At 39.3% G+C, this 26,224-nt stretch overlaps 1 protein-coding gene across 2 annotated transcripts in view; it reads right to left on the minus strand.

The window, feature by feature from the left end:
• Positions 1-787: 787 nt before the first annotated feature.
• LOC128696998 (macrophage mannose receptor 1) overlaps positions 788-26,224 on the minus strand; it is a 291,694-nt gene continuing 266,257 nt past the window's right edge. The window contains exons 44-49 of one of the 2 annotated variants that reach the window (XM_070095183.1): positions 22,172-22,293; positions 21,234-21,398; positions 20,955-21,020; positions 13,298-13,459; positions 2,013-2,110; positions 788-1,518 (exon numbers count right to left, since the gene is read on the minus strand). In XM_070095183.1, coding sequence (XP_069951284.1) covers positions 2,055-2,110; positions 13,298-13,459; positions 20,955-21,020; positions 21,234-21,398; positions 22,172-22,293 — 571 coding nt within the window. In that variant the 3' untranslated portion in view covers positions 788-1,518; positions 2,013-2,054. The remainder of the gene's footprint in view (positions 1,519-2,012; positions 2,111-13,297; positions 13,460-20,954; positions 21,021-21,233; positions 21,399-22,171; positions 22,294-26,224) is intronic. The other variant, XM_070095184.1, reaches the window with a different exon arrangement.

The following is a 26,224-nucleotide window of genomic DNA, read 5'->3' on the forward strand; positions in this document are numbered from 1 at the left end:
AATTACACTCACTCACCCACTGACTATAAACCCAGAAATACTAATCTTAATCTTAAAATAATAAATCCTAACTAGTCATAAGTTTGCCTATGATACTCCAATATAGACACCTTGTATTGTGCCAAAACAAAGGCATTCACATTGCTAAACTCACAAATTATGATGTAGTCACTTAGCCTTAATACCATAATCTGTAAGAATTTAATGTTAAGAATTAATCTAAGTCTGCTCGAAATGCCTAGCCATGTTAGGTGTCCTAGTAGCCCCCTCTGTAATTAGTATTTTATAACATGTAAACCACACAATACCCAAAACCTGTAAACCCCACATTGTAACCCTTATAGAGAATAAACTTGAATTGAATTGAATTGAATTAATCTTGGTGCCCAATGGCCTGGTGGCTGAAGCTCTCGCTTCATATGGCAAGGGTCTGGGTTTGATTCCCAGCGAAGGTAGAAACACTGGGCATGTTTCCTTACACTGGTTGTCTATGTTCCCTATCAGCGCTGTATAGCCCTTGTGGCTTAGCGCTTCTTTTTGATAATAATAATATGTTCCCTATCAGTAAAATGGGTACCTGGGTGTTAGTTGACTGGTGTGGGTCGCATCCTGGGACAAAACTGACCTAATTTGCCCAAAATGCTCTGCATAACAAGCAGTTTTCCATATAGTAGTATGTCACTGATGTCAGCTATAGTCTATATACCTTGTACTTATAGAAATAAAGGTATATTATTATTATTGGTAACAAAACTCAGTATTATGAAGGAAAATTATTTCTGGCAACTCTTATAAACAAGACTTTATTGAAAAGTCACTCATAAGTGCTGGAACATACATTTACAAATGACTCAGATCTATATCTAGAGATCAGATATATTAATATTATGCACACACACTTGGGCAGGAGTCAAGTCTAGACTCATACAAGTAGCTGAGTACAGACATACAGAGACAGACACATGCACACTTGTGAATCACCACTGATGAGCAATGTGTGAAAATATTAAGACTAATCTTAATAATTTTTAGATGATTACCCAATGAATTTTCACTTTATTCAGGAGTACAGGTGAATAGCTATATTTTATTAAATGCTTATTGCAAGTTCATCACATTTCAGTGTTATATACCAAATATAAAATCTAAATTCTTCACAAATATATGTGCAACTTTTGGGATGATGACAATTCTATTTCCAAGTATATACTGTGGTATTTTTTATAAACAAATCCCACAATATACTTGCTAAATATTTAACAATATTGTAATAGGTCGAGTTTTAGACAATTTTTTGCATTTTGTAAGTCTTGCTAGATCTACTTTTTAGGACAAAATATTGTCTAATATAAAAAAAAGTCTCACTTTGTTACATTACTATAGTTGTATGTGAGATACCCTATTGTCTTCTCCACAGGTGCTGTCTTCTAAGCCAGCTTCAGCATCATCATTGGTTGGCACTTTAATGGACACCACATCCTTTAGACATATTGCTCATGCTGAAGAGGCCTCGCTCACCTGAAGAAAATGGTAAAAATGGTTATTTACAATTGTCTTTCAACTGTGTTCCTAACCATACAGCTACATTTCTACATGAATGAAATCAGAAAACACCATCACTTTCTTCCGCACTGTCCTTTTAGGACAGCGATATCATGATTCAGTGATCACCCACCAAACTGCAACGTCTCCACTTGACACATGTAGTGCAATCGTTATACTTCCCATCTTCAAAGCTCTAAATCCAGGTACTTAAAAAGACAACACACCTCCACTCCAAAGTATACCTGATGGCTGTTCAAATCTGTACTTCATACCTCCTCCACACCCACCTTTCAAATCTTCCACTGGATATACCCTACATCTCCCATATATTCCAGACACATACACAGCTTCAGTCAGTCCAATTCCTCCACATTTTCTCAACAACAATTCTTCCACCCTTTAGGAATACTTTCGTAGCACAACTGAAGCTGTGGTTGAGAAACCCTTCAGACCTCTCCCAGCCTCACCATCATCATCCACTGGAGGGTAGTGCAGATAGATACACTCGGTTATGCATCTGATCCTTCATTTGGTACATTCACATTGATATGGCCTCCTCTTTTACCTGAAAAAGGTAAAATGAATGTAAACCATATGTCATACCATGAAAAATACATCGCATATGATTTTCCTTCATTTACTAGATGCAGTGGAAAACCTGGTCCTGGTTAGACAATGGAGGCTCATGTACTGAGCGAGCCATATGACCAAGCCGCACATCAGAAGACACTGTGCTGTATCCTAATGAACAAACCACCATCCATACACTACATATTACATATAAATGTAAAAATAATTGAGCTTAAAGAAATATAATTCATAGTAAATGAGAAACACTTGCTTTGAATCATATCACTAGAGTTTTATGGATATTATCTCGAACTGTAGGACTCACATTGGCTTTGCACTTTTCTAATAAATATATCTTATTAAATGCTTATTTCAAGTTCATCACATTTCAGTGTTGCATACCAAATATAAAATCTAAATTCTTCACAAATATATGTACAACTTTTGGGATGATGACAGTTCTATTTCCAAGTATACTGTGGACATATTGTGTATTTTTATACGTAGGTACTTCTAAACTGTTGTATTCTGGGCACCTCTGAAAAAACAGTGATTATGTGTGAGTGAGGTGAAAGTGTTGAATGATGAAAGTATTTTCTTTCTTTTTGGGTCACCCTACCTTGGTGAGAGATGGCTGACTTGTTGGAGGAAAAAAAAACAAAATTCTCCAGTATATGTTGCCACATGTTTTTTGTAGTATTTATAAATAATATGGTCCAACCCTGGCATAGGAAGCCATACACTTGTGTCTATATGGACACAGGGGTCATCCCATACTCACTAAAAATAACAGACATAGCCCCACTCTACAAAGTTGGCAATAAAACAATTGCAAAAACAACACCAAAAGCACTAACATCCCATATCATAAAAATATCTGAAAGGGTTCTAAGAAGCAAGATCGCCAACCACTTATATGCCTATCAATTGCGCAACACAGAAATAGAGTAGGTCACTCCTGCCTGTCCCAGCTACTGGACCACTATAACAAGGTCCTGGATACTGTAGAGGATAAACAAAATACAGATGTTGTATACACAGACTTTGCAAAAGCTTTTGACAAGTGTGACCATGGTGTAATAGCACACAAAATACATGACAAAGGAATAACAGGAAAAGTTGGTAGATGGATCTATAACTTCCTGACAAAGAGGCAGCTACGGTGAAAAGCTCTGTTCCACAAAGCATAGTGAACATCAAAATGGTATACAATACCGACAGGTTGGTAGGTAAGACACATAGGCAACAGTTAGGCAACTTTATTTTGAAACGTTTCGCCTACACAGTAGGCTTCTTCAGTCGAATACAGAAAGAAGGCAGGAACAGTAGAGATGTGAAGACGATGTAATCAGTTCATCACCCTTGAAGTCGTAGAATTTGAGGTTGCCAGTCCCTCAGCCTGGAGAAGTTCAGTTCCATAGTTCCTGACTATGGAACTGAACTTCTCCAGGCTGAGGGACTGACAACCTCAAATTCTACGACTTCAAGGGTGATGAACTGATTACATCGTCTTCACATCTCTACTGTTCCTGCCTTCTTTCTGTATTCTACTGAAGAAGCCTACTGTGTAGGCGAAACGTTTCGAAATAAAGTTGCCTAACTGTTGCCTATGTGTCTTACCTACCAACCCACAAAGCATAGTACTTGCTCCCATTCTATTCCTCAATATCTGACAGAGATGTAAGCCATAGCTCCAAATCTTCCTTTGCGAATGACACCCAGATTGCCACCATGACAGTGACCTCCATCGAAGACACGCAAGACTCCAAGAAGATATCGACCAAATCTTCAAATGGGCCATTCAAAACAATATGAAATTGAATGAAGAGAAATTTCAACTACTCAGATATGGAAAACTTGAAGAAATTAAAACTATCAGGGTATTCGACAAATTCTAACCATACAATAGTGAAAAAGTAATGTGGACAACCTGGGAGTGATAATGTCAGAGGATCTCTCTTTCAAAGACCACAACAATGTATCTACCACATCTGCTAGGAAAATGATAGGATGGATATAGAGAACCTTTGCAAAAGCCTTTGACAAGTGTGACCATGGCGTAAGAGCGCACAAAATGCGTGCTAAAGGAATAACAGGAAAAGTTGGTAGATGGATCTATAATTTCATCACAAACACAGCACAAAGAGTAGTAGTCAACAGAGTAAAGTCTGAGGCGGCTACGGTGAAAAGCTCTGTTCCGCAAGGTACAGTACTCGCTCCCATCTTGTTTCTCATCCTCATATCTGACATAGACAAGGATGTCAGCCACAGCACCATGTCTTCCTTTGCAGATGACACCTGAATTTGCATGACAGTGTCTTCCATTGCAGACTCTGCAAGGCTCCAGGCGAACATCAACCAAATCTTTCGGTGGGCTGCAGAAAACAATATGAAGTTCAATGATGAGAAATTTCAGTTACTCCGATATGGTAAACATGAGGAAATTAAAACTTCATCAGAGTACAAAACAAATTTCTTCCACAAAATAGAGCGAAAAACCAACATCAAAGACCTGGGAGTGATCATGTCAGAGGATCTTGCCTTCAAGGACCATAACATTGTATCAATCGCATCTGCTAGAAAAATGATATAATGGATAATGAGAACCTTCAAAACTAGGGATGCCAAGCCCATGATGGCACTCTTCAGGTCGCTTGCTCTATCTAGGCTGGAATATTGCTGGACACTAACAGCACCTTTCAAGGCAGGTGAAATTGCTGACCTAGAAAATGTACAGAGAACCTTCACGGCGCGCATAACGGAGATAAAACACCTCAATTACTGGGAGTGCTTGAAGTTCCTGAACCTGTACTCCCTGGAATGCAGGCAGGAGAGATACATGATTATATACACCTGGAAAATCCTAGAGGGACTAGTACCAAGCTTGCACACGAAAATCACCCAACGAAAGCAAAAGACTCGGCAGACGATGCAACATCCCCCCAATGAAAAGCAGGGGTGTCACTATCATGTTAAGAGACAATACAATAAGTGTCAGGGGCCTGAGACTGTTCAACTGCCTCCCAGCATACATAAGGGGGATTACCAATAGACCCCTGGCTGTCTTCAAGCAGGCACTGGACAAGCACCTAAAGTCGGTACCTGACCAGCCGGGCTGTGGCTTGTACGTTGGATTGCATGCAGCCAGCAGTAACAGCCTGGTTGATCAGGCTCTGATCCACCAGGAGGCCTGGTCACAGACCGGGCCGCGGGGCCGCTGAGCCCCAGAACTCTCCAGGTAAACCTTCAAAACTAGGGACACCAAGCCCATGATGATTCTCTTCAAATCACAAGTTTTCTCTAGGCTGGAATACTACTGTACACTAACTGCCCCCTTCAAGGCAGGCGAAATTGCTGACCTGAAGAGGGTAAAAAGAACTTTCACGGCATGCATAAGTACGATAAGGCACCTAAATTACTGGGAATGATTGAAGGCCCTTGATTTGTACTCCCTAGAATGCAAGCGAGAGAGAGACATGATAATATACATTTGGAAAATCCAAGAGGGATTAGTACCAAACTTGCACATGAAAATCATTCCCTATAAAAGCAAAAGACTTGGCAGGAGATGCAACATTCCTCCAATGAAAAGCAGGGGTGCCACAAGTACACTGAGAGACAACACAATAAGTGTCCAAGGCCCAAGACTGTTCAACTGCCTTCCAGCATACATAAGAGGGATTACCAATAGACCTCTGGCTGCCTTCAAGAAGGCACTGGACAGGCACCTAAAGCCAGTACCTAACCAGCCGGGTTGTGGTTTGTACGTCAGTTTGCGTGCGGCCAGCAGTAACAGCCTGGTTGATCAGACCCTGATCCACCCCGAGGCCTGGTCTCAGACCAAGCCGCAGGAGGGTTGACCCCCAAAACACTCTCTAGGTATGCTCTTAAATGTAAGCACCAGATGAGCCTGGCCCAAGGCTGGACTCTGGGAGTAGAAAAACTCTCAGTACTCATCAAGGGTATTCAGTGGGAAGCACCAAACTCATAAGGGGTCATGCAATGTCTAGGGAATGGGAGAGAAAGTTTAAACCATAGTTCCTCAGATCAAATGCATTCAGCATCAAGATAACCCCATAAAGGGTAAATATAATCACAGTCCTTAAAAACTATTGATGCTTATTGTCTTTCAGTGTTGTATTATTGGCACCCTTCAAGGGAAGTGTATTGATATCAGTGAAGGGCTTCTGATTCAAAGAATTCGACCTCCCCTCCACTTCCTCAGATAAAGATTGATTATCCCTCATTCCCCAAATACTGCATGATCCCAATTAGTTTAGCACTTTCCCATGATTAATGTAAAAATAAACATGTTCAAGAAAAGCAGTAAAAATAATGGGTTAAAAAGACAAGCAGTTGAGTATTTTATACATACATATCACCCAACACTGGGCTTTTCCAAGTACAGTGGAACCTCGGTTTTCGTGACTAATCCGTTCAAAAATGTCTAACAAAAACCCAAATTGTACAAAAATTGAAGTAATATTTCCCATAAGAAACAATGTAAATCCAATAATCCATTCCAGACACCCAAAAATATTAACAAAAAACATACATTTTATAGAGAATAACTATAGTTTTACATACAAACTAGGGCATACGAAAACTGAGGTTTGACTACACACAGTAAATATGAGACAACAGCTTAAATACAGGCCAAATTATTATTATTATTATTATAATCAAGGGGGAAGCGCTAAACCCGGAGGATTATACAGCGCCTGGGGGGGGGGATGTGGAAGGCATTCAGGCTTAATTCGGGGAACTGGAGCACAATACAGGCCAAAGAAAGTTGTCACATGCTTAGTTGTCATATGTTAAAGTATGTAAAGATACTAGAGTCCAGTTTGAGCACTGCAGGAGGTCTACTGGCCCACACTTGGGTTAAGATACGTGCTATGGGAGTGAAAAAAGTAAACATCACATTGTTTTGTTTGATGGTGCTGATTAATTTAATAACTAATGATTCTAGCTGTTATCTTCTCAGTTTGTCTTGTTTCTGGCACAACAGTTCAGCTTTGTCCCACTCAAGGCATAGGAACTGCAGCCCAGTGGCCTCCACCAGCCAGAGGGCCTCCAGAGATTAAGTGAAAAGTTAGTTTAATATGTTTATTATGCACCCCATACCCATCCTGTGGGCGGTAGTCAAAAGATTACAGAGGTACATAATTGGTCCAGGGACTGGACTCCAAGGTTTTGATAGCTGAGCAAGTTACAGAGGTAATGAACTCCAGGTAGGTCTGGTCACAATCATGACAAGTTACAAAGGTATTTACAGATTACAGAGGTACATAATAGGTCCAGGGACTGGGCCCCCAAAGTTTTGATAGCTGAACTAGGTACAAAGGTAATGAGCTCACAAGTTACAAAGTTAATGAATTCTGTAGAATGGTTACTTACGTTTATACATGGCTACAATCATGAACAAATTATAGTGTAATGAGCAATTCACACTTCCACACCCGGTCACAACTGTAATGAGTTATTGGTGCAAATATTGATTGTTGAGTCACACACACACACACACTCACACTCACTCACTTTAGTTTAAGTGAAAAGCATTCACAATTTGTTTTCAAGAAATTACGCAAGACAAATGTTTGAATTTTAATTGTGGTTAGCCTTATAAAAATAAATTTAGTATTTTTTTAATTTTTTTTTTCCTTTTGAAAATATCCCTTGGTGCCTCACAGCACCTGTAGCCCAGGGGCCTACAATATCTTAATCTGGCTTTGGTCCCACTCCTTGTATAAATGTGATACAGTGGACCCCCGGTTAACGATATTTTTTCACTCCAGAAGTATGTTCAAGTGCCAGTACTGACCGAATTTGTTCCCATAAGGAATATTGTGAAGTAGATTAGTCCATTTCAGACCCCCAAACATACACGTACAAACGCACTTACATAAATACACTTACATAATTGGTTGCATTCGTAGGTGATTGTTATGCGGGGGTCCACTGTATATGATGCTGTATGCAGGTGTCACTGGTGCTGTCTGTACTAAAAGCATACTGATGTTCTTGTTGATGGACTACCTAGTTACAACCACTAAACTAAATGCTGTACACCCTTGCATCTTTAGGCCTAGTGTATGACATCAAAGTACTTTGGAAGTCTTGTACTATTTTTATAGTGTTGTAGATGAATGGTTCACAGAACCGATACGTTGATAAATTAGACACATGTGCAACTCTTGGGTATCTTTATTAAGGAAACGTTTCGCCACACAGTGGTTTCATCAGTCCATACAAAGGAGAATCTTGAAGAACAGGTGTAGAATGAGGTAATCAGTCCCTCAACCTTGAGTCGATGTGGTCAGTCCATCAATCTTGAATAGAATATGGCATACGTGCGGAGAAGGAGCTTATAAACTGTAGGCAGGAGAGGTGCAGCAGTCATAGGTGGTGTCACATTTGTTCAATGTGGAAGTAGGTCGTGCCCAAGAATTAGGCAAGCGTAGGATTCCCAAGTATTAAGATCCCAAGAAGTTGCAGTGTCTGACAGGATTGTAGATGAATGGTTCACAGAACCAACACGTTGATAAATTAGACACATGTGCAACTCTTGGGTATCTTTATTAAGGAAACGTTTCGCCACACAGTGGTTTCATCAGTCCATACAAAGGAGAATCTTGAAGAACAGGAGTAGAATGAGGTAATCAGTCCCTCAACCTTGAGTCAATGTGGTCAGTCCATCAATCTTGAATAGAATATGGCATACGTGCGGAGAAGGAGCTTATAAACCATAGGCAGGACAGGTGCAGCAGTCATAGGTGGTGTCACATTTGTGATGGACTGACCACATCGACTCAAGGTTGAGGGACTGATTACCTCATTCTACTCCTGTTCTTCAAGATTCTCCTTTGTATGGACTGATGAAACCACTGTGTGGCAAAACGTTTCCTTAACCCTTTGACTGTCGAAGGGCCCAATCCTGAAGTGTCTACTGGTGTCGCAAAATATTCGAAAAAAAAAAATTATTTTTTCTTATGAAAATGTTAAGATTATTTTTCTGATTGTTTTAGTCCCAAAAAAAAAATTTTCCCATCAGTACTTACCGAGATATAGAGGCATGAAGTTTGCAGAAAATGAGCCGCGTATGGCAACAGCGGCGACTGCCGCTCACCTGGTAAACTTTAGTTTACTTGTATTTGAAGGTTTGTTGTTTTTTTCACTATTTTATTTTTTCACATAACTTATGTGGCCTGTGAGACCAAAGTAAGGTGCAATGTACATATATACACTCGTTGTATACAACACAATAAGCACACAAACATAATTATCAATATATTGTTTACAAAAACAAACAATACAAAAAATTGTTTATTACTATTGTTCTATAATATATATACCAATATACAGTCACTGAACATATTCCTAGAAGTTCTGCAGCTTGTGGAACTCTTTGAAACATGGTGGCATACACAGTGGTGTTTTACACTCTTACACATAAAACATGGTGTCATACACAGTGGTGTTTTACACTCTTACACATAAAACATGGTGTCATACACAATGGTGTTTTACACTCTCACACACAAAATCAGTGTGTGTGCATTTTTGTTGAAGTTTTTTTTTATGTGCAAAGACAAAACACCTCGTCTGAGCAGCTTTCTTCAAAGTATTAGCAGGCAGTTGTGTTATGTAGTTATCCTAGGTAAATGGTCGTGTGTCATCATTCCTTTCCTACCTGGAGGCTACCTGGAGGGCATTCCACCTCTCTTTCTACATTCCTTCATCTGTCCTTCATTACTTTTTTCCTTCCTTTCATCTCGTCCTTCCTTCATTCCTGCCTTCCCTTCTTGCTTCTGGTTTCTATAATATATATACACATATATAGTCACTAGATACTTTCATAAAACTCCTATTATCACCCTTCAGCAAGCTTGTCTTGTGTGCCAGTGTGTGGCTTATAATTGTTTTGAGTCAGGAGTCGGCAGCTGTCAAAATGACATATTGTCTCATTAGTCACTCCCCCTACCGCCTGTCAAAACAATGGGGTCGGATGCTGCTTCCCCCTCCATTCTATCTAATTATCTTTCCCCCTCATTCTATCTCTTTCAATCTGTCTCTCTTTCTCTATCTGTCTCACAGGTACACATAAATACAACTATACATAGTGTAAATTACCTAGGATAACCCAAAAAATCCAGACAAAGTGCTATACTCTGCTTGAAGATGTGAGTAAACGTGATGATGACAGTCTTGTGGCTCTCTCTGAGACAGAGCTAGACGGATAGACAGGGAGTTTGGCAGACAGACAAATAGACAGACAGACAAATGTTTGTTCATCGTCATCTTCTTCTTCTTCTTCTTCTTCTTCTTCTCCTCCTCCTCCTCCTCCTCCTCCTCCTCCTCCTTCTCCTTCTCCTCCTCCTGGCTCTTGACAGATGGACAGCTGCCCCCCTCCCTCCACCCTCGTTTACGCTCATCAAAGGTCAGCTCTTATCAGATGTTATCTCCCCTTATCTTGTCAGTGTCATGGGGTGAACTGTTTTCATGCCTCAAGGGAACATATTATTACATATTATTATTATTAGGTATTAGGTATTATTCTTTCTTTCTTTCAACACACCGGCTGTATCCCACCGAGGCGGGGTGGCCCAAAAGGAAAAACGAAAGTTTCTCCTTTTGCATTTAGTAATATATACAGGAGAAGAGGTTACTAGCCCCTTGCTCCCGGCATTTTAGTCGCCTCTTACAACACGCATGGCTTACGGAGGAAGAATTCTGTTCCACTTCCCCATGGAGGATTAGGTATTATTATTATTCTTATTCTTCTTCTTCTTCTTCCTCCTCCCTCCCTCCTTCCTCCTCCTCCCTCTTTCTTCCTCCCTCCCTCCTTCCTCCTCCTCCCTCCTTCCTCCTCCTTCCTTCCTCTTCCTCCTTCCTTCCTCTTCCTCCTTCCTTCCTCCTCCTCTTCTTCCTCCTCCTCTTCTTCCTCCTCCTCCTCCATTGCTTTTGGTCTCAAACTCCTCGAAATCATGAAATTGATCTTCATTGACACTTCCATCTGTGTTAGAGCATCACTTGGGAAGAGAAGAGTCCCAGATTTGCAGGGAAGTCACATATTTCTTACCGCTAGACATGCTGAAAAAGGACGACTGAAATGGTATTCCCACAATGCACCACTGGCTCCCCGATTTTTTTATATGGTGCACACTGACCATGGAGACCCATTCTCTCACATGTGGGCCTACCAGCTTTCTCCTGCTTGATTTGAAGCCGCTAGAATTTATGCGTATAGATACGTCAAACACGGTATCTCCTATGACGTACATATACGACCGCGACAGTCAAAGGGTTAATAAAAATACCCAAGACTTGCACATGTGTCTAATTTATTTTTAGTGACTACCATAACATCAGTGGTGGGGTTCTGGAGGTAGGGGATACAGTGTTTGCAGTGGTACTTCTGGGTAATAGGCAATTCAGTGTGTTGTTTTCTTGGTTCCTGGTACTGAGGTATATATAGCTCTGTTTCTGTGCTTACAAATCAGAATCATGTATGGAAGAATCATGGTTTGTGACTATCGTTCTCAATATAGGGGCTCTGGTGGCCTGGTGGTTAAAGCTCTCGCTTCACACGGTGAGGAGCCTGGGTTCGATTCCCAGCCAGAGTAGAAACATTGGGCGTGTTTCTTTCCACCTGTTGTCTATGTTCCCCATAATTAAAATGGGTACCTGGGTGTTAGTTGACTGGTGTGGGTCGTATTCTGGGACACTGACCTAATTTGCCTGAAATGTTCAGCATAACAAGGGGCTTTCTATATAGTAGCATGTCATTGATGTCAGATAGGCCTGTATACCATGTACTTGTAGTAAATAAAGATATTATTATTATTATAGCCTCAAGTTTCCATTTAAGCATGAAGCCAGCTTAATGGAAGATGCTGAGAAAACAGAGATACCTGTTACTCACTAGTATCAGCAAAGACATTATATCCCCTATCCTTCAGAAATTCAGCAGTGACATCATAATTGTCACTATAAAAACCACATGGAACTTCCCAAAGACCTCGATATCAAACACCATGGCCAAAAATGAAGGGATTAACAGTATTCCATGTGGTGGCTGTGACCAGGTATACATCAACAGTCCATCAACAGGAATATAGCTATGCTTTAAGAACAGACAATACCAATAACACCTGCATACACTATCATAACTCACATTCGCATATCATGGAGTGAGACAAAGCTGAGCTACTCTACAGGAACACGACAAACTGAGCAGATGCCTAGAATAATTGGTTACTAACTTGACTCATGAAATCGTAATGACACGATTGCAAACAAACCATACCACGTCGCTAACGCGACGGTCTGGAGTTTCGAGACTCTCTGATTGTGGGTTTTATCCCTGCCCGTGTTATGGTTTGGTTACTAACTTAACCAACACCATCAAACAAAACACTGTGATGTTTCCTTCGTCCACTTCCCATATTGCATGTCTTATTCAACAGAACATGGGCCAGCAGGCCTTCTGCAGTATACCATTTGTGCTTGAATAGCATTACTCACACTTTAATATATGACATCTAAACATGTGACATCACTTACTGTGAGTAATTCATTGTTCAGTTTTATCTCATTGTTCTGGAGTAGATAACACCAAAATAATTAGAAAACAAGTAATGAGTGAGGTTTTTTGTGTGTGTGAAAAACTATTAAAATTATGGATGAGAAGTTGTAACCCGAAAGTGCAACACTGAGTGTGAGATGTACGTAGCTCACTTATAATAAAAGTTTAGATCACACTAAACAAATGTTCTACATCAAAGCTGTACCAATTCTATGATGCACCAGAGATATGAAAATGCAGAAGTTCTAGCTCAGAAGGAAACATATGCAGTCTCTCCTCACTTAGTGATATACTCGTTTACCAATTACTTGGACTTACGACAGGCTCTCTGACCAGGGTGCATACATAAAACTGATTTCCTCTATTCTGTTTATTACAATATACAGTACACTACTATATAAACATTTAAAAATATACAAAAATTTTATATATGGTGCAAAGGTAACATTAAAACAATATCAAGGATGGTTGAAACAAATTCATTTACCCATGTGGTCTTAGGAATGAAACTCCACTGTTAAGTGAGGAGACGCTGTATTGATGCCTGATTGTTATTTATTACCTAAGATGCAATATAAAATGCTGTAAACTCACCCTGAGAAGAGGTAACATAGCTGAAAGATAAATTTTCATGGTTTTCAACGGGTTTTGGTTGCCTCTGGACAAGATTATATCCAACAAAGCCGACAGCAACCATCACAAAAAGCACTGCTACGATGATGCCAATTATGCCACCTGCGTCAAGCTTTCCATTCCCTGTGGACAATATTCTTCAGTTTAATTGCAGAGGGTAACACAATAGCTCGGGATAATCAAAGACTTGTTATATTTAGAGGAAGGTGATAAACTTACAGGTTTATGCAGCAAGTGGCAAAGAGTTTCCATGCAAAGAAGGTCAGGAAAGGTCTAATGTTTCATTATATCACTGGTGCACAATGCCAGTGAGTAGATGACTAAGACACATGCATCAATTTGGCCTCTTTATTGCTGAGACATCTTAGCAATGAAGATAAAATAAAACTTGCACATGTATCTTCCTCACCTACGAGGTCTTATGTACTCTCATAGCCTGGTCTAAGACCAGGCTTTCTAGGTGGTTACCTGATCACTGACTGTTTCTGCCCATTGCTTGCAGGGACATTTGAGTTCCACAATCATGACAAGGAACTTCCTACAGTAACTTGTCTACTTTCCTCATGAAGATTCTAATTTTGTCCTAGTGACATGAGTAGTGGACTAGGACCCATTTTACCATAAAATACTCTACAAGATAACTTGGTAAGTGTTAAGGGTCAAAAGCTTTTAAATGCCTTCCCCTTAAATATAAGAGTAATCACTACTATTATTTATAAGGGGTCATGCAACACCTATGGAGTGAGACCCCTCAAGGAAGGTTCCTTGATATTGGTGAGGGGCTCTTGATTTAGGGAATTGGATCTGTGCTCCAGTTCCCCGAATTAAGCCTAAATGCCTTCCACATCCCCCCCAGGTGCTGTATAATCCTCCAGGTTTAGCGCTTCCCCCTTGATTATAATAATAATATGGAGTGAGAGGTAACCGGGTTTAATCCATGGAAGGAGAGGATAGCTCCAATTCCACATGGTAAGTCAACCAGCCCATCTACATGAGGACTGCAATGCAGCTTTAACAGTTTACCAAATATTAATATACTTCAATTTAACACTGGAACACACATTAACTGCCCTCCTTGCTGAAAGTCTCTCCTATATCCCAGACTCCCTTCATGACTTTAACAGAAAGTAACCTACTGAACTATGTTAATTTTACACATTCACATACCCTCAACTCCACTTTCAAATTTGTTATATTCACTAGGATTACTCTGTGTATATATTTTCAATGTCCTTGAAAACATACATATGTGCAATAGATATTTTGTCCCAATAGTCATGTTTTAGCTAACCTGAAATGCTCTGAATAACCAGTGGATTTCCATGTGTTCAATTTTTATCAAGTTTTGTAAAAGCCAAGTACCTGTGGTCTCAGACCAGGCCGCAGGGGCGTTGACCCCCAAAACCCTGTCCAGGCATCCCCAGCAGTACTGTATGACCCTTGTGGGTTTAGTGCTTAGTTATGATTATAATAATAATTATCCCAACCTTTATAACTCAAACCACCTCTGCACTGTATGATCCACATAGGATTGACACTTGTTTTCAAATAGATAAATTATTATAAAAAAGTGCTAAACCTGCAAGGGTTATACATCAAATAGATAAAAAATAATAAAATATTCATGGCCTGTATAACCACGAATCTTAGCAATCTAAACACAGACACATCACCAATCTTACTTGACAGTGCGGATAATTTTCTCAAATTGCAACTCTTATAATATAAAAATAATGTCTAACATTCCACTGGCAAATTTTTGCACACTAAACTGTCTACTGGCTTTCTTATTCATGTTTTGTATATACCAAACATATGCATAAGTTCCCAGTTTAACCCCTTGACTGTCTAAACCCCAAATCCTGAGGTGTCTCCTGGTGTCAAAAAATTTAAAAAAAAAAAAAACTTATGAAATGATAGAGAATCTTTTCCCGATGGTAATGACACCAAAAGAACGAAATTTGATGGAAAACTGACAGAATTATGCTCTCGCAAAGTTAGTGACCTCGGCGATATTTACGAATAGGCGATTTTGCCCACTTTGAGCCCTATTTTCAGTTAATTCCATTGTTCCAGTCGACCAAACTCATAGGTATTTCTTTAGAACTCCATTTTTTATATTGACTGAGTACAAGAAACTGCCCATTTACCGATTTCAACTACCCAATAACATGGTCAGAAATTTGCAATTTGGCCAATTTCACGAAAATTAAAAAATATGACAATTTCAAAATAGCGTCCAGAATGAACAATGCAGACATTCCTGTCTCTAAAATAACATTTTCTTTGTTCATCAGTCACATCTCCAGGCCCCTCTGATATTACTCTTGCTTTCTATTTTGAATTTTTATTCAAACAAAAAATAGAAGATTTACTGTTATGCAGACTACTGCAATATTGTAATAATTGTATAATGTCAACCCATTCATGACTGCATATTAGAATGGCCAGTTGGACATTTATTGGACAATGACATCGTTTGTTTACTTTTGAACATTGGCAAAAATAAAAAATTTCCCCTACTTTGAGCTCCATTTCAAGGTTGTTTTCATAGTAAAACCAATCAAAATCACCTCTATTTCTATATGTTTTCCATTCTATCAAATGAGACTAAGAAAACGAGAATATAACCATAAATACTATACGAAAATAGACCACAAATTTGGCATCTTAATTAACCCTTCGACTGTCGCAAGCCCCTTTCTGAGACTGTCATCCTGTCGCAAAATTTTTGGAAAAAAAAAAAAAATTATTTTTTCTTGTGAAATGATAGAGAATCTTTTCCTGATGGTAATGACACCAAAAGTACGAAATTTGGTCGAAAACTCACAGAATTACGCTCCCGCGAAGTTAGCGGTCTCGGCAACATATACACATCGGCGATTTCGCCGACTTTGAGCCCTGTTTTTGACCAATTCCGTTGTTCCAGTTGACCAAAATCATAGCAATTTCTTTAGAGCTCCATTTTTTTCTGTCAGTTGTGTACAAGAAACCGCCCATTTACCGATTTGAACTACCCAATAAAGTGATCAGAAACTGGCACTTTGGCCAATTTCGTGCAAATTAAAAAAGGTGCCAATTTCAAAATAGGGTCCAGAATAAACAATGTAGATATTCTTGGCATTAAAATAACATATCCTCTGTTCATTAGTCACGTCTCTAGGCCCCTCTTATATTACTATTGCTTTCTATTTTGATTTTTTTATTCATACAAAAAATACAAAATTTACAGTTATGCAGACTACTGCATTATTGTAAAAATGGTATAAATAATATCAATGCACTAGTGAAAGAATATCAGACTCCCCAGTTGACGTATTGGACATGTGGTATGATTTGCTTACTCCTGAACATTGGTAAAAATAGAACATTTCTGCTACTTTGAGCTCAATTTCAAGGTTGTTTTCATCATGAAAGTAATCTAAATCACATCTATTTCTGTAATATGTTTTCCATTTTATCACGTGAGACCACGAAAACAAGAATACAATGATAAATACTATACGAAAATACACCTCAAAGTCGGCATTTTAATCCAAAAAAACGGTCAGTTTTTTTTTTCTCATTACGCACTGCGTGCTGCAGGTTTTTTTTTATGTGGTGCACACTGACCACACAGACCCATTCTCTTACATGTGGGCCTACCAGCTTACTCCTGCTTGATTTGAAGCCGCTAGAATTTCCGCGTATAAATACGTCCGAAACAGTGGCGCGTAAGACGTATATATACGACCGAAACAGTCAAAGGTTAAAAAAAACGGTCAGTTTTCTTTTTATCATTATGCACTGCGTGCTGCAGGATTTTTTTTTTATATGGTGCACACTGACCACAGACCCATTCTCTCACATGTGGGCCTACCAGCTTTCTCCTGCTTGATTTGAAGCCGCTAGAATTTATGAGTACAGTGGACCCCCGCATACCGTTGGCCTTACATAACGTTAAATCCGCATACCGATACATTTTATCGCTAAGATTTTGCCTCGCATACCGCTAAAAAACCCGCTCAACGCTGTTCGTCCGAGACACGTCTAATGTGCGGCCTTAGCCAGCCTCACATGTTCCGCCGGTGGCATTGTTTACCAGCCAGCCTCCGCAGTAACATCCAAGCATACAATCGGAACATTTCGTATTATTACAGTGTTTTTGGTGATTTTATCTGCAAAATAAGTGACCATGGGCCCCAAGAAAGCTTCTAGTGCCAACCCTACAGGAATAAGGGTGAGAATTACTATAGAGATGAAGAAAGAGATCATTGATAAGTATGAAAGTGGAGTGAGTGTCTCCGAGCTGGCCAGGTTGTATAATAAACCCCAGTCAACTATCGCTACTATTGTGGGCAACAAAAAGGCAATCAAGGAAGCTGTTCTTGCCAAAGGTTCAACTGTGTTTTCGAAACAGAGATCGCAAGTGATGGAAGATGTTGAGAGACTTATTGGTGTGGATAAATGAAAAACAGATAGCATCTCTCAAGTGATCATAAGTGAAAAGGCTAGGAAGTTGCATCAGGATTTAATTAAAAAAAATGCCTGCAACTAGTGATGATGTGAGTGAATTTAAGGCCAGCAAAGGTTGGTTTGAGAGATTTAAGAAGCGTAGTGGCATACATAGTGATAAGGCATGGTGAGGCTGCCAGTTCGGACCACAAAGCAGCTGAAAAATATGTGCAGGAATTCAAGGAGTACATAGACAGTGAAGGACTGAAACCTGAACAAGTGTTTAATTGTGATGAAACAGGCCTGTTTTGGAAGAAAATGCCAAGCAGGACCTACATTACTCAGGAGAAAAAGGCACTCCCAGGACATAAGCCTATGAAAGACAGGCTTACTCTGTTGATGTGTTCCAATGCTAGTGGTGATTGCAAAGTGAAGCCTTTATTAGTGTATCACTCAGAAACTCCCAGAGCGTTCAGGCAAAAGAATATCCTTAAGGCTAATTTGTGTGTGCTGTGGAGGGCAAACAGTAAGGCATGGGTCACTAGGGACTTTTTCTATGACTGGTTACACCATGCATTTGCCCCCAATGTGAAAGATTACCTAACTGAAATTAAATTAGACCTTAAGTGCCTCCTGGTGTTAGACAAAGCCCCTGGTCATCCTACAGACGTGGCAGAGCGACTTTATGGGGACATGAAATTCATTAAGGTGAAGTTTTTGCCTCCTAATACCACTCCTCTCCTGCAGCCCATGGACCAGCAGGTTATTGCAAACTTCAAAAAACTGAACACAAAAGCTCTGTTTGAAAGGTGTTTTGTAATGACCTCAGAAACTCAACTGACTCTAAGAGAGTTTTGGAGAGATCACTTTAATATCCTCAATTGTGTAAACCTTATAGGTAAGGCTTGGGAGGGAGTGACTAAGAGGACCTTGAACTCTGCTTGGAAGAAACTGTGGCCAGAATGTGTAGACCAAAGGGATTTTGAAGGGTTTCAGGCTAACCCTGAGAGGAGTATGCCAGTTGAGGAATCCATTGTGGCATTGGGAAAGTCCTTGGGGTTGGAGGTTAGTGGGGATGATGTGGAAGAGTTGGTGGAGGAGGACAATGAAGAACTAACCACTGATGAGCTGCTAGATCAACTTCAACAGCAAGAGGCCAGACCTGAGGAAACTGGTTTGGAGGAGGGGAGAGATAAATTGAAGAAGTTGCCTACTACAAAGATTAAGGAAATCTGTTCAATGTGGCTGAAAGTGCAAACCTTTATGGATAAAAATCACCCTCACACAGCTATTGCAAGCTGTGCTGGTGACTATTACACCGACAATGTTGTGAAACACTTTAGGGAAGTCATAAAGAAACGAGAGGTACAGGCCACTATGGACAGATATGTTGTGCGACAGAAGTCCAGTGACTCTGAAGCTGGTCCTAGTGGCATTAAAAGAAGGGAAGTAACCCCAGAAAAGGACTTGACACCTCAAGTCTTAATGGAAGGGGATTCCCCTTCTAAACATTAAGACTCTCTCCTCCTCCCATCCCATCAATCATCACCAGATCTTCAATAAAGGTAAGTGTCATGTAATTGTGCATGCCTTTTTCAGTTTGTGTGTATTAAAATTAATATTTCATGTGGTAAAAATGTTTTTTTTTCATACTTTGGGGTGTCTTGCACGGATTAACCCTTTCAGGGTCCATCCCATAGATCTACGGCTTTACGGTGAGTGTCCAAACCGTAGATCTACGCCATGAGCTCAGCTCACTCTGATAAACTGTGAGTGGTACATTTGGGCCTAGATATGAGAGAATACATCTATGTGGTATGTGTGCACCACATAAAACAGATCCTGCAGCACACTGTGTATAATGAGAGAAAAAACTGAAATCATGATTTTTCGATTAAAACAGCAACTTTGCAGTGTTTTTTCGTATGTTTTTTATAGTTGTATTTGCGATTTCTTGGTCTCATTTGATAGAATGGAAGACATATTATAGAAATAGAGATGATTTTGATTGGTTTTAGCACTGGAAATGGCTTGAAACTGAGCTCAAAGTAGCGGAAATGTTAAATTTTTGCCGATATTCAAGAGTAAACAAACGACCTCACACGTCTAATACAAGTCAGCTGGTGGGTCTAATATACATTCACAAATATGGTGATGATATTTATACAATTATTACAGTATTGCATAACAGTAAATCTTCTATTTTTTGGTGTGAATAAAAATTCATTATGTGAATAAAAGATCAAAATGGAATTTATTTGTAAAGCCTCAAAACATAACTAATGAACAGAGGAAATGTTAGTTTAGTGCCAGGAATGCCTACATTGTTTATTCTGGACCCTATTTTGAAATTGGAATATTTTGAACTTTGTGTTAAATTGGCCAAATTAACAATTTCCGATCACTTTATTTTGTAGTTGAAACAGTTGACTTGGCGATTTCTTGTGCTCAATCGATAGAATAGAAGTAATACTAATGAAATAGCTAAGAATTTGGTTGATTGGAATAATGTAATTGGCCTAAAATGGGAGTCAAAGTCGGCAAAATCGCCGATTCGTAAATATCGCTGACACATCAAAATTCGCGAGAGCATAATTTCGTCAATTTTCCACCAAATTTGGTACTTTTTGTTTTATTACCTTCACAAAAAGATTCTCTACGATTTCATAAGAAAAAATAACATTTTTTTTTTTGAAAATTCTTGGACACTGGTGCGTGACTCCAGATTTGGGCCTTGGACCCTGAAAGGGTTAATTTGATTTCCATTATTTCTTATGGGGAAAATTCATTCGCATAACGATAATTTCGCATAACAATGAGCTCTCATGAACGGATTAATATCGTTATGCGGGGGTCCACTGTATATACACGTCAAACACGGTGGCTCATAAGACATATATATACGACCGAAACAGTCAAAGGGTTAGATAATAAAATATTCTTATGCAAATTTCTGATAAGCCAGGCTGTATATAGCACCAAACCACAGTAATATATCTTAATCATTAAAAAATAAATATAATACTGTATATCTTACTTTACCTAACTTATAAATTTCAGTTTTGCTTGGGGTAGGGGGATGTTAATCTTTGAGTGGTCCCTTGCAAAATTTCTTGGAAGCCCTTGTAGAAAATATAGGAAGTTAGACAAACTATGTAACTTAGTGAGTTGGTATATTACGTACCTCCATGAGGAGAGTTTGTGGTCACTGAGCCTGTGGGAACAGGCTTGGTAGGCTTCTCATCCTGAACTGTAAATACATAATAAGGATTAAATAACCATATATAATTTATATTAATATTCTAATTTTAGGTTTTTATTAGTATCTTTTGAGATATATTCTTAAACTGTAGTTCTAATTAATGTAATGATCTAATTTTATTAGATTTTATTAGTATCTTGTGAGATATATATTTTCAGTTTGTAGTTCTAATTGAAGTGTAATGAAATGTAATTACTGTACTTTTCAAAATTTTGCAGATAGAAAATCTAATATTGGAGCACACAGCATCATTCCAGAGGCCAGAAGTAGGACTGATCTCTGTACACTGTTCCTCATCACTGTTTGGCTGACCACTCTGCCAGTTGAAGAAGTCGAACCCACTGCCATCACTCCAGCCAAAGTCACCTAGTGGTTAACATTGTTTTATATTTCTCTATTTGCCTAACGACTCCTTACAAAAAGTAAACTTTCAATGTAACAAACTAGTGAGGGATTGTCTGTGTTCATTAATTCATTAAAAGTACAAAAAAAAAAACACTGAAGTACTCTATACCTAATATAGCACTGTGTATATTTTACAGATATACAGTGGTACATCAGGATACAAATTTATTTCGTTTCAGAAGGCCGTTCGAGTGCCGATGCCAAATGAATTTGTTCCCATAAGGAATAATATAAATTAGGCTAATCTGTTTCAGACCCCCAAAAATACACTTACAAAAGCACTTACATAAATACACTTACATAATTGTTTTGGGCTATTCGTATCCCGAGGTACCATTGTATTGCAATAAACAGCAGAAATACAGTTTACCTAGTGAATTTGACCCATTATTTTAAAAGTACATTGCACTAAGGATTTACATATCAGTGATGATACCAAATTTTCATTTATTGCTTTTTCTGTTGGGACATTCCTGCATTAAAATTCATAAGCCACAAAATGGACATAAAACCAATCATATCAGTCCATCCTACTGCAGTATCACTCACAGCTTAATAATGATTGAGAACAAACAAAACAGTTGTGTTTTGTCTCTTAAAATAGACATGGCACTGAACTACATAATCAAAAAGCTCTGTTTCATTCTTAAGGTGGTATTCTGAACGAAGACATACTGTTTTTTATTATTATTAAGGAGCCATGGTCAAACATGTATCATGATCACTGCACTCACCATATGCTTTTTGTACAAGACCAATCCAGAATGGCAGTTGATAATTTTTTACTGCCATGGTGATAAGCTTCATCTCTTCTTCTGAATGTATTGATGCTAGGCTGGCATCCTCTTGCAAGCAACTAGAGAGAAAAATACATTTTACCAACACCTCTACTTTCAGTATACAAATCCTAAAGTTTGTTGTGTTTATGATTAGTACTATTGGAAGTTTTTTTTTTTTTTTTTTTCCAACAAGTCGGTCGTCTCCCACCGAGGCAGGGTGACCCAAAAAAGAAAGAAAATCCCCAAAAAGAAAATACTTTCATCATCATTCAACACTTTCATCACACTCACACATTATCACTGCTTTTGCAGAGGTGCTCAGAATACAACAGTTTAGAAGCATATACGTATAAAGATACACAACATATCCCTCCAAACTGCCAATATCCCAAACCCCTCCTTTAAAGTGCAGGCATTGTACTTCCCATTTCCAGGACTCAAGTCCGACTATATGAAAATAACCGGTTTCCCTGAATCCCTTCACTAAATATTACCCTGCTCACACTCCAACAGATCGTCAGGCCCCGAGTATCATTCGTCTCCATTCACTCCTATCTAACACGCTCATGCACGCTTGCTGGAAGTCCAAGCCCCTCACCCACAAAACCTCCTTTACCCCCTCTTTCCAACCCTTTCGAGGATGACCCCTACCCCTCTTTCCTTCCCCTATAGATTTATATGCTTTCCATGTCATTCTACTTTGATCCATTCTCTCTAAATGACCAAACCACCTCAACAACCCCTCTTCTGCCCTCTGACTAATGCTTTTATTAACTCCATACCTTCTCCTAATTTCCACACTCCGAATTTTCTGCATAATATTTACACCACACATTGCCCTTAGACAGGACATCTCCACTGCCTCCAACCGTCTCCTCGCTGCTGCATTTACCACCCAAGCTTCACATCCATATAAGAGTGTTGGTACTACTATACTTTCATACATTCCCTTCTTTGCCTCCATAGATAACGTTTTTTGACTCCACATATACCTCAACGCACCACTCACCTTTTTTCCCTCATCAATTCTATGATTAACCTCATCCTTCATAAATCCATCTGCCGACACGTCAACTCCCAAGTATCTGAAAACATTCACTTCTTCCATACTCCTCCTCCCCAATTTGATATCTAATTTTTCCTTATCTAAATCATTTGATACCCTCATCACCTTACTCTTTTCTATGTTCACTTTCAACTTTCTACCTTTACACACATTCTCAAACTCATCCACTAACCTTTGCAATTTTTCTTTAGAATCTCCCATAAGCACAGTATCATCAGCAAAAAGTAACTGTGTCAATTCCCATTTTGAATTTGATTCCCCACAATTTAATCCCACCCCTCTCCCGAACACCCTAGCATTTACTTCTTTTACGACCCCATCTATAAATATATTAAACAACCATGGTGACATTACACATCCCTGTCTAAGACCTACTTTTACCGGGAAGTATTCTCCCTCTCTTCTACACACCCTAACCTGAGCCTCACTATCCTCATAAAAGCTCTTTACAGCATTTAGTAACTTACCACCTATTCCATATACTTGCAACATCTGCCACATTGCTCCTCTATCCACTCTATCATATGCCTTTTCTAAATCCATAAATGCAATAAAAACTTCCCTACCTTTATCTAAATACTGTTCACATATATGCTTCAATGTAAACACTTGATCTATACATCCCCTACCCACTCTGAAGCCTCCTTGCTCATCCTCAATTCTACATTCTGTCTTGCCTCTAATTCTTTCAATTATAACCCTACCGTATACTTTTCCTGATATACTCAGTAAACTTATTCCTCTATAATTTTTACAATCTCTTTTGTCCCCTTTCCCTTTATATAAAGGGACTATACATGCTCTCCGCCAATCCCTAGGTACCTTCCCCTCTTTCATACATTTATTAAACAAAAGTACCAACCACTCCAACACTATATCCCCCCCTGCTTTTAACATTTCTTTCATGATCCCATCAGTTCCAGCTGCTTTACCCCCTTTCATTCTATGTAATGCCTCACGTACCTCCACCACACTTACATTCTGCTCTACTTCACTCCTAAAAGATGGTATACCTCCCTGGCCAGTGCATGAAATTACCACCTCCCTTTCTTCCTCAGCATTTAAAAGTTCCTCAAAATATTCTCGCCATCTACCTAATACCTCCCTCTCCCCATCTACTAACTCCCCTACTCTGTTTTTAACTGACAAATCCATACTTTCCCTAGGCTTTCTTAACTTGTTGAACTCACTCCAAAATTTTTTCTTATTTTCATTAAAATTTCTTGACAGTGCCTCTCCCACTCTTTTATCTGCTCTCCTTTTGCACTCTCTCACCACTCTCTTCACCTTTCTTTTACTCTCCATATACTCTGCTCTTCTTATAACACTTCTGCTTTGTAAAAATCTCTCGTAAGCTACCTTTTTCTCTTTTATCACACCCTTTACTTCATTATTCCACCAATCACTCCTCTTTCCTCCTGCCCCCACCCTCCTATAACCACAAACTTCTGCCCCACATTGTAATACTGCATTTTTAAAACTATTCCAACCCTCCTCAACCCCCCCACTACTCATCTTTGCACTAGCCCACCTTTCTGCCAATAGTCGCTTATATCTCGCCCGAACTTCCTCCTCCCTTAGATTATACACTTTCACCTCCCTCTTACTTGTTGTTGCCACCTTCCTCTTTTCCCATCTACCTCTTACTCTAACTGTAGCTACAACTAAATAATGATCCGATATATCAGTTGCCCCTCTATAAACATGTACATCCTGGAGCCTACCCATCAACCTTTTATCCACCAATACATAATCTAACAAACTACTTTCATTACGTGCTACATCATACCTTGTATATTTATTTATCCTCTTTTTCATAAAATATGTATTACTTATTACCAAATTTCTTTCTACACATAGCTCAATTAAAGGCTCCCCATTTACATTTACCCCTGCCACCCCAAATTTACCTACTACTCCCTCCATAACATTTTTACCCACTTTAGCATTGAAATCCCCAACCACCATTACTCTCACACTTGATTCAAAACTCCCCAAGCATTCACTCAACATTTCCCAGAATCTCTCTCTCTCCTCTATACTTCTCTCTTCTCCAGGTGCATACACGCTTATTATAACCCACTTTTCACATCCAATCTTTATTTTACTCCACATAATCCTTGAATTTATACATTTGTAGTCCCTCTTTTCCTGCCATAGCTTATCCTTCAACATTATTGCTACTCCTTCTTTAGCTCTAACTCGATTTGAAACCCCTGACCTAATCCCATTTATTCCTCTCCATTGAAACTCTCCCACCCCCTTCAGCTTTGTTTCACTTAAAGCCAGGACAACCAGTTTCTTCTCATTCATAACATCCACAATCATCTCTTTCTTATCATTTGCACAACATCCACGCATATTCAGACTTCCCACTTTAACAATTTTCTTCTTATTCTTTTTAGTAATCTTTACAGGAAAAGGGGTTACTGGCCCATTGTTCCCGGCATTTTAGTTGACTTTTACAACACGCATGGCTTACGGAGGAAAGATTCTTATTCCACTTCCCCATGGATATAAAAGGAAAAGTAATAAGACCAAGAACTATTAAGATAAAATCAAAGAAAACTCAGATGAGTGTGTATAAATAAACGTGTACATGTATGTGTAGTGTGACCTAAGTGTAAGTAGAAGTAGCAAGACGTACCTGTAATCTTGCATATTTATGAGACAGGCCCAGTGGCCTGGTGGCTAAAGCTCCCGCTTCACACACGGAGGGCCCGGGTTCGATTCCCGGCGGGTGGAAATTCCGACACGTTTCCTTACACCTGTTGTCCTGTTCACCTAGCAGCAAATAGGTACCTGGGTGTTAGTCGACTGGTGTGGGTCGCATCCTGGGGGACAAGATTAAGGACCCCAATGGAAATAAGTTAGACAGTCCTCGATGACGCACTGACTTTCTTGGGTTATCCTGGGTGGCTAACCCTCCGGGGTTAAAAATC

Source organism: Cherax quadricarinatus, chromosome 49, assembly GCF_038502225.1.
Source record: "Cherax quadricarinatus isolate ZL_2023a chromosome 49, ASM3850222v1, whole genome shotgun sequence".
Lineage (NCBI taxonomy): Eukaryota > Metazoa > Arthropoda > Malacostraca > Decapoda > Parastacidae > Cherax > Cherax quadricarinatus.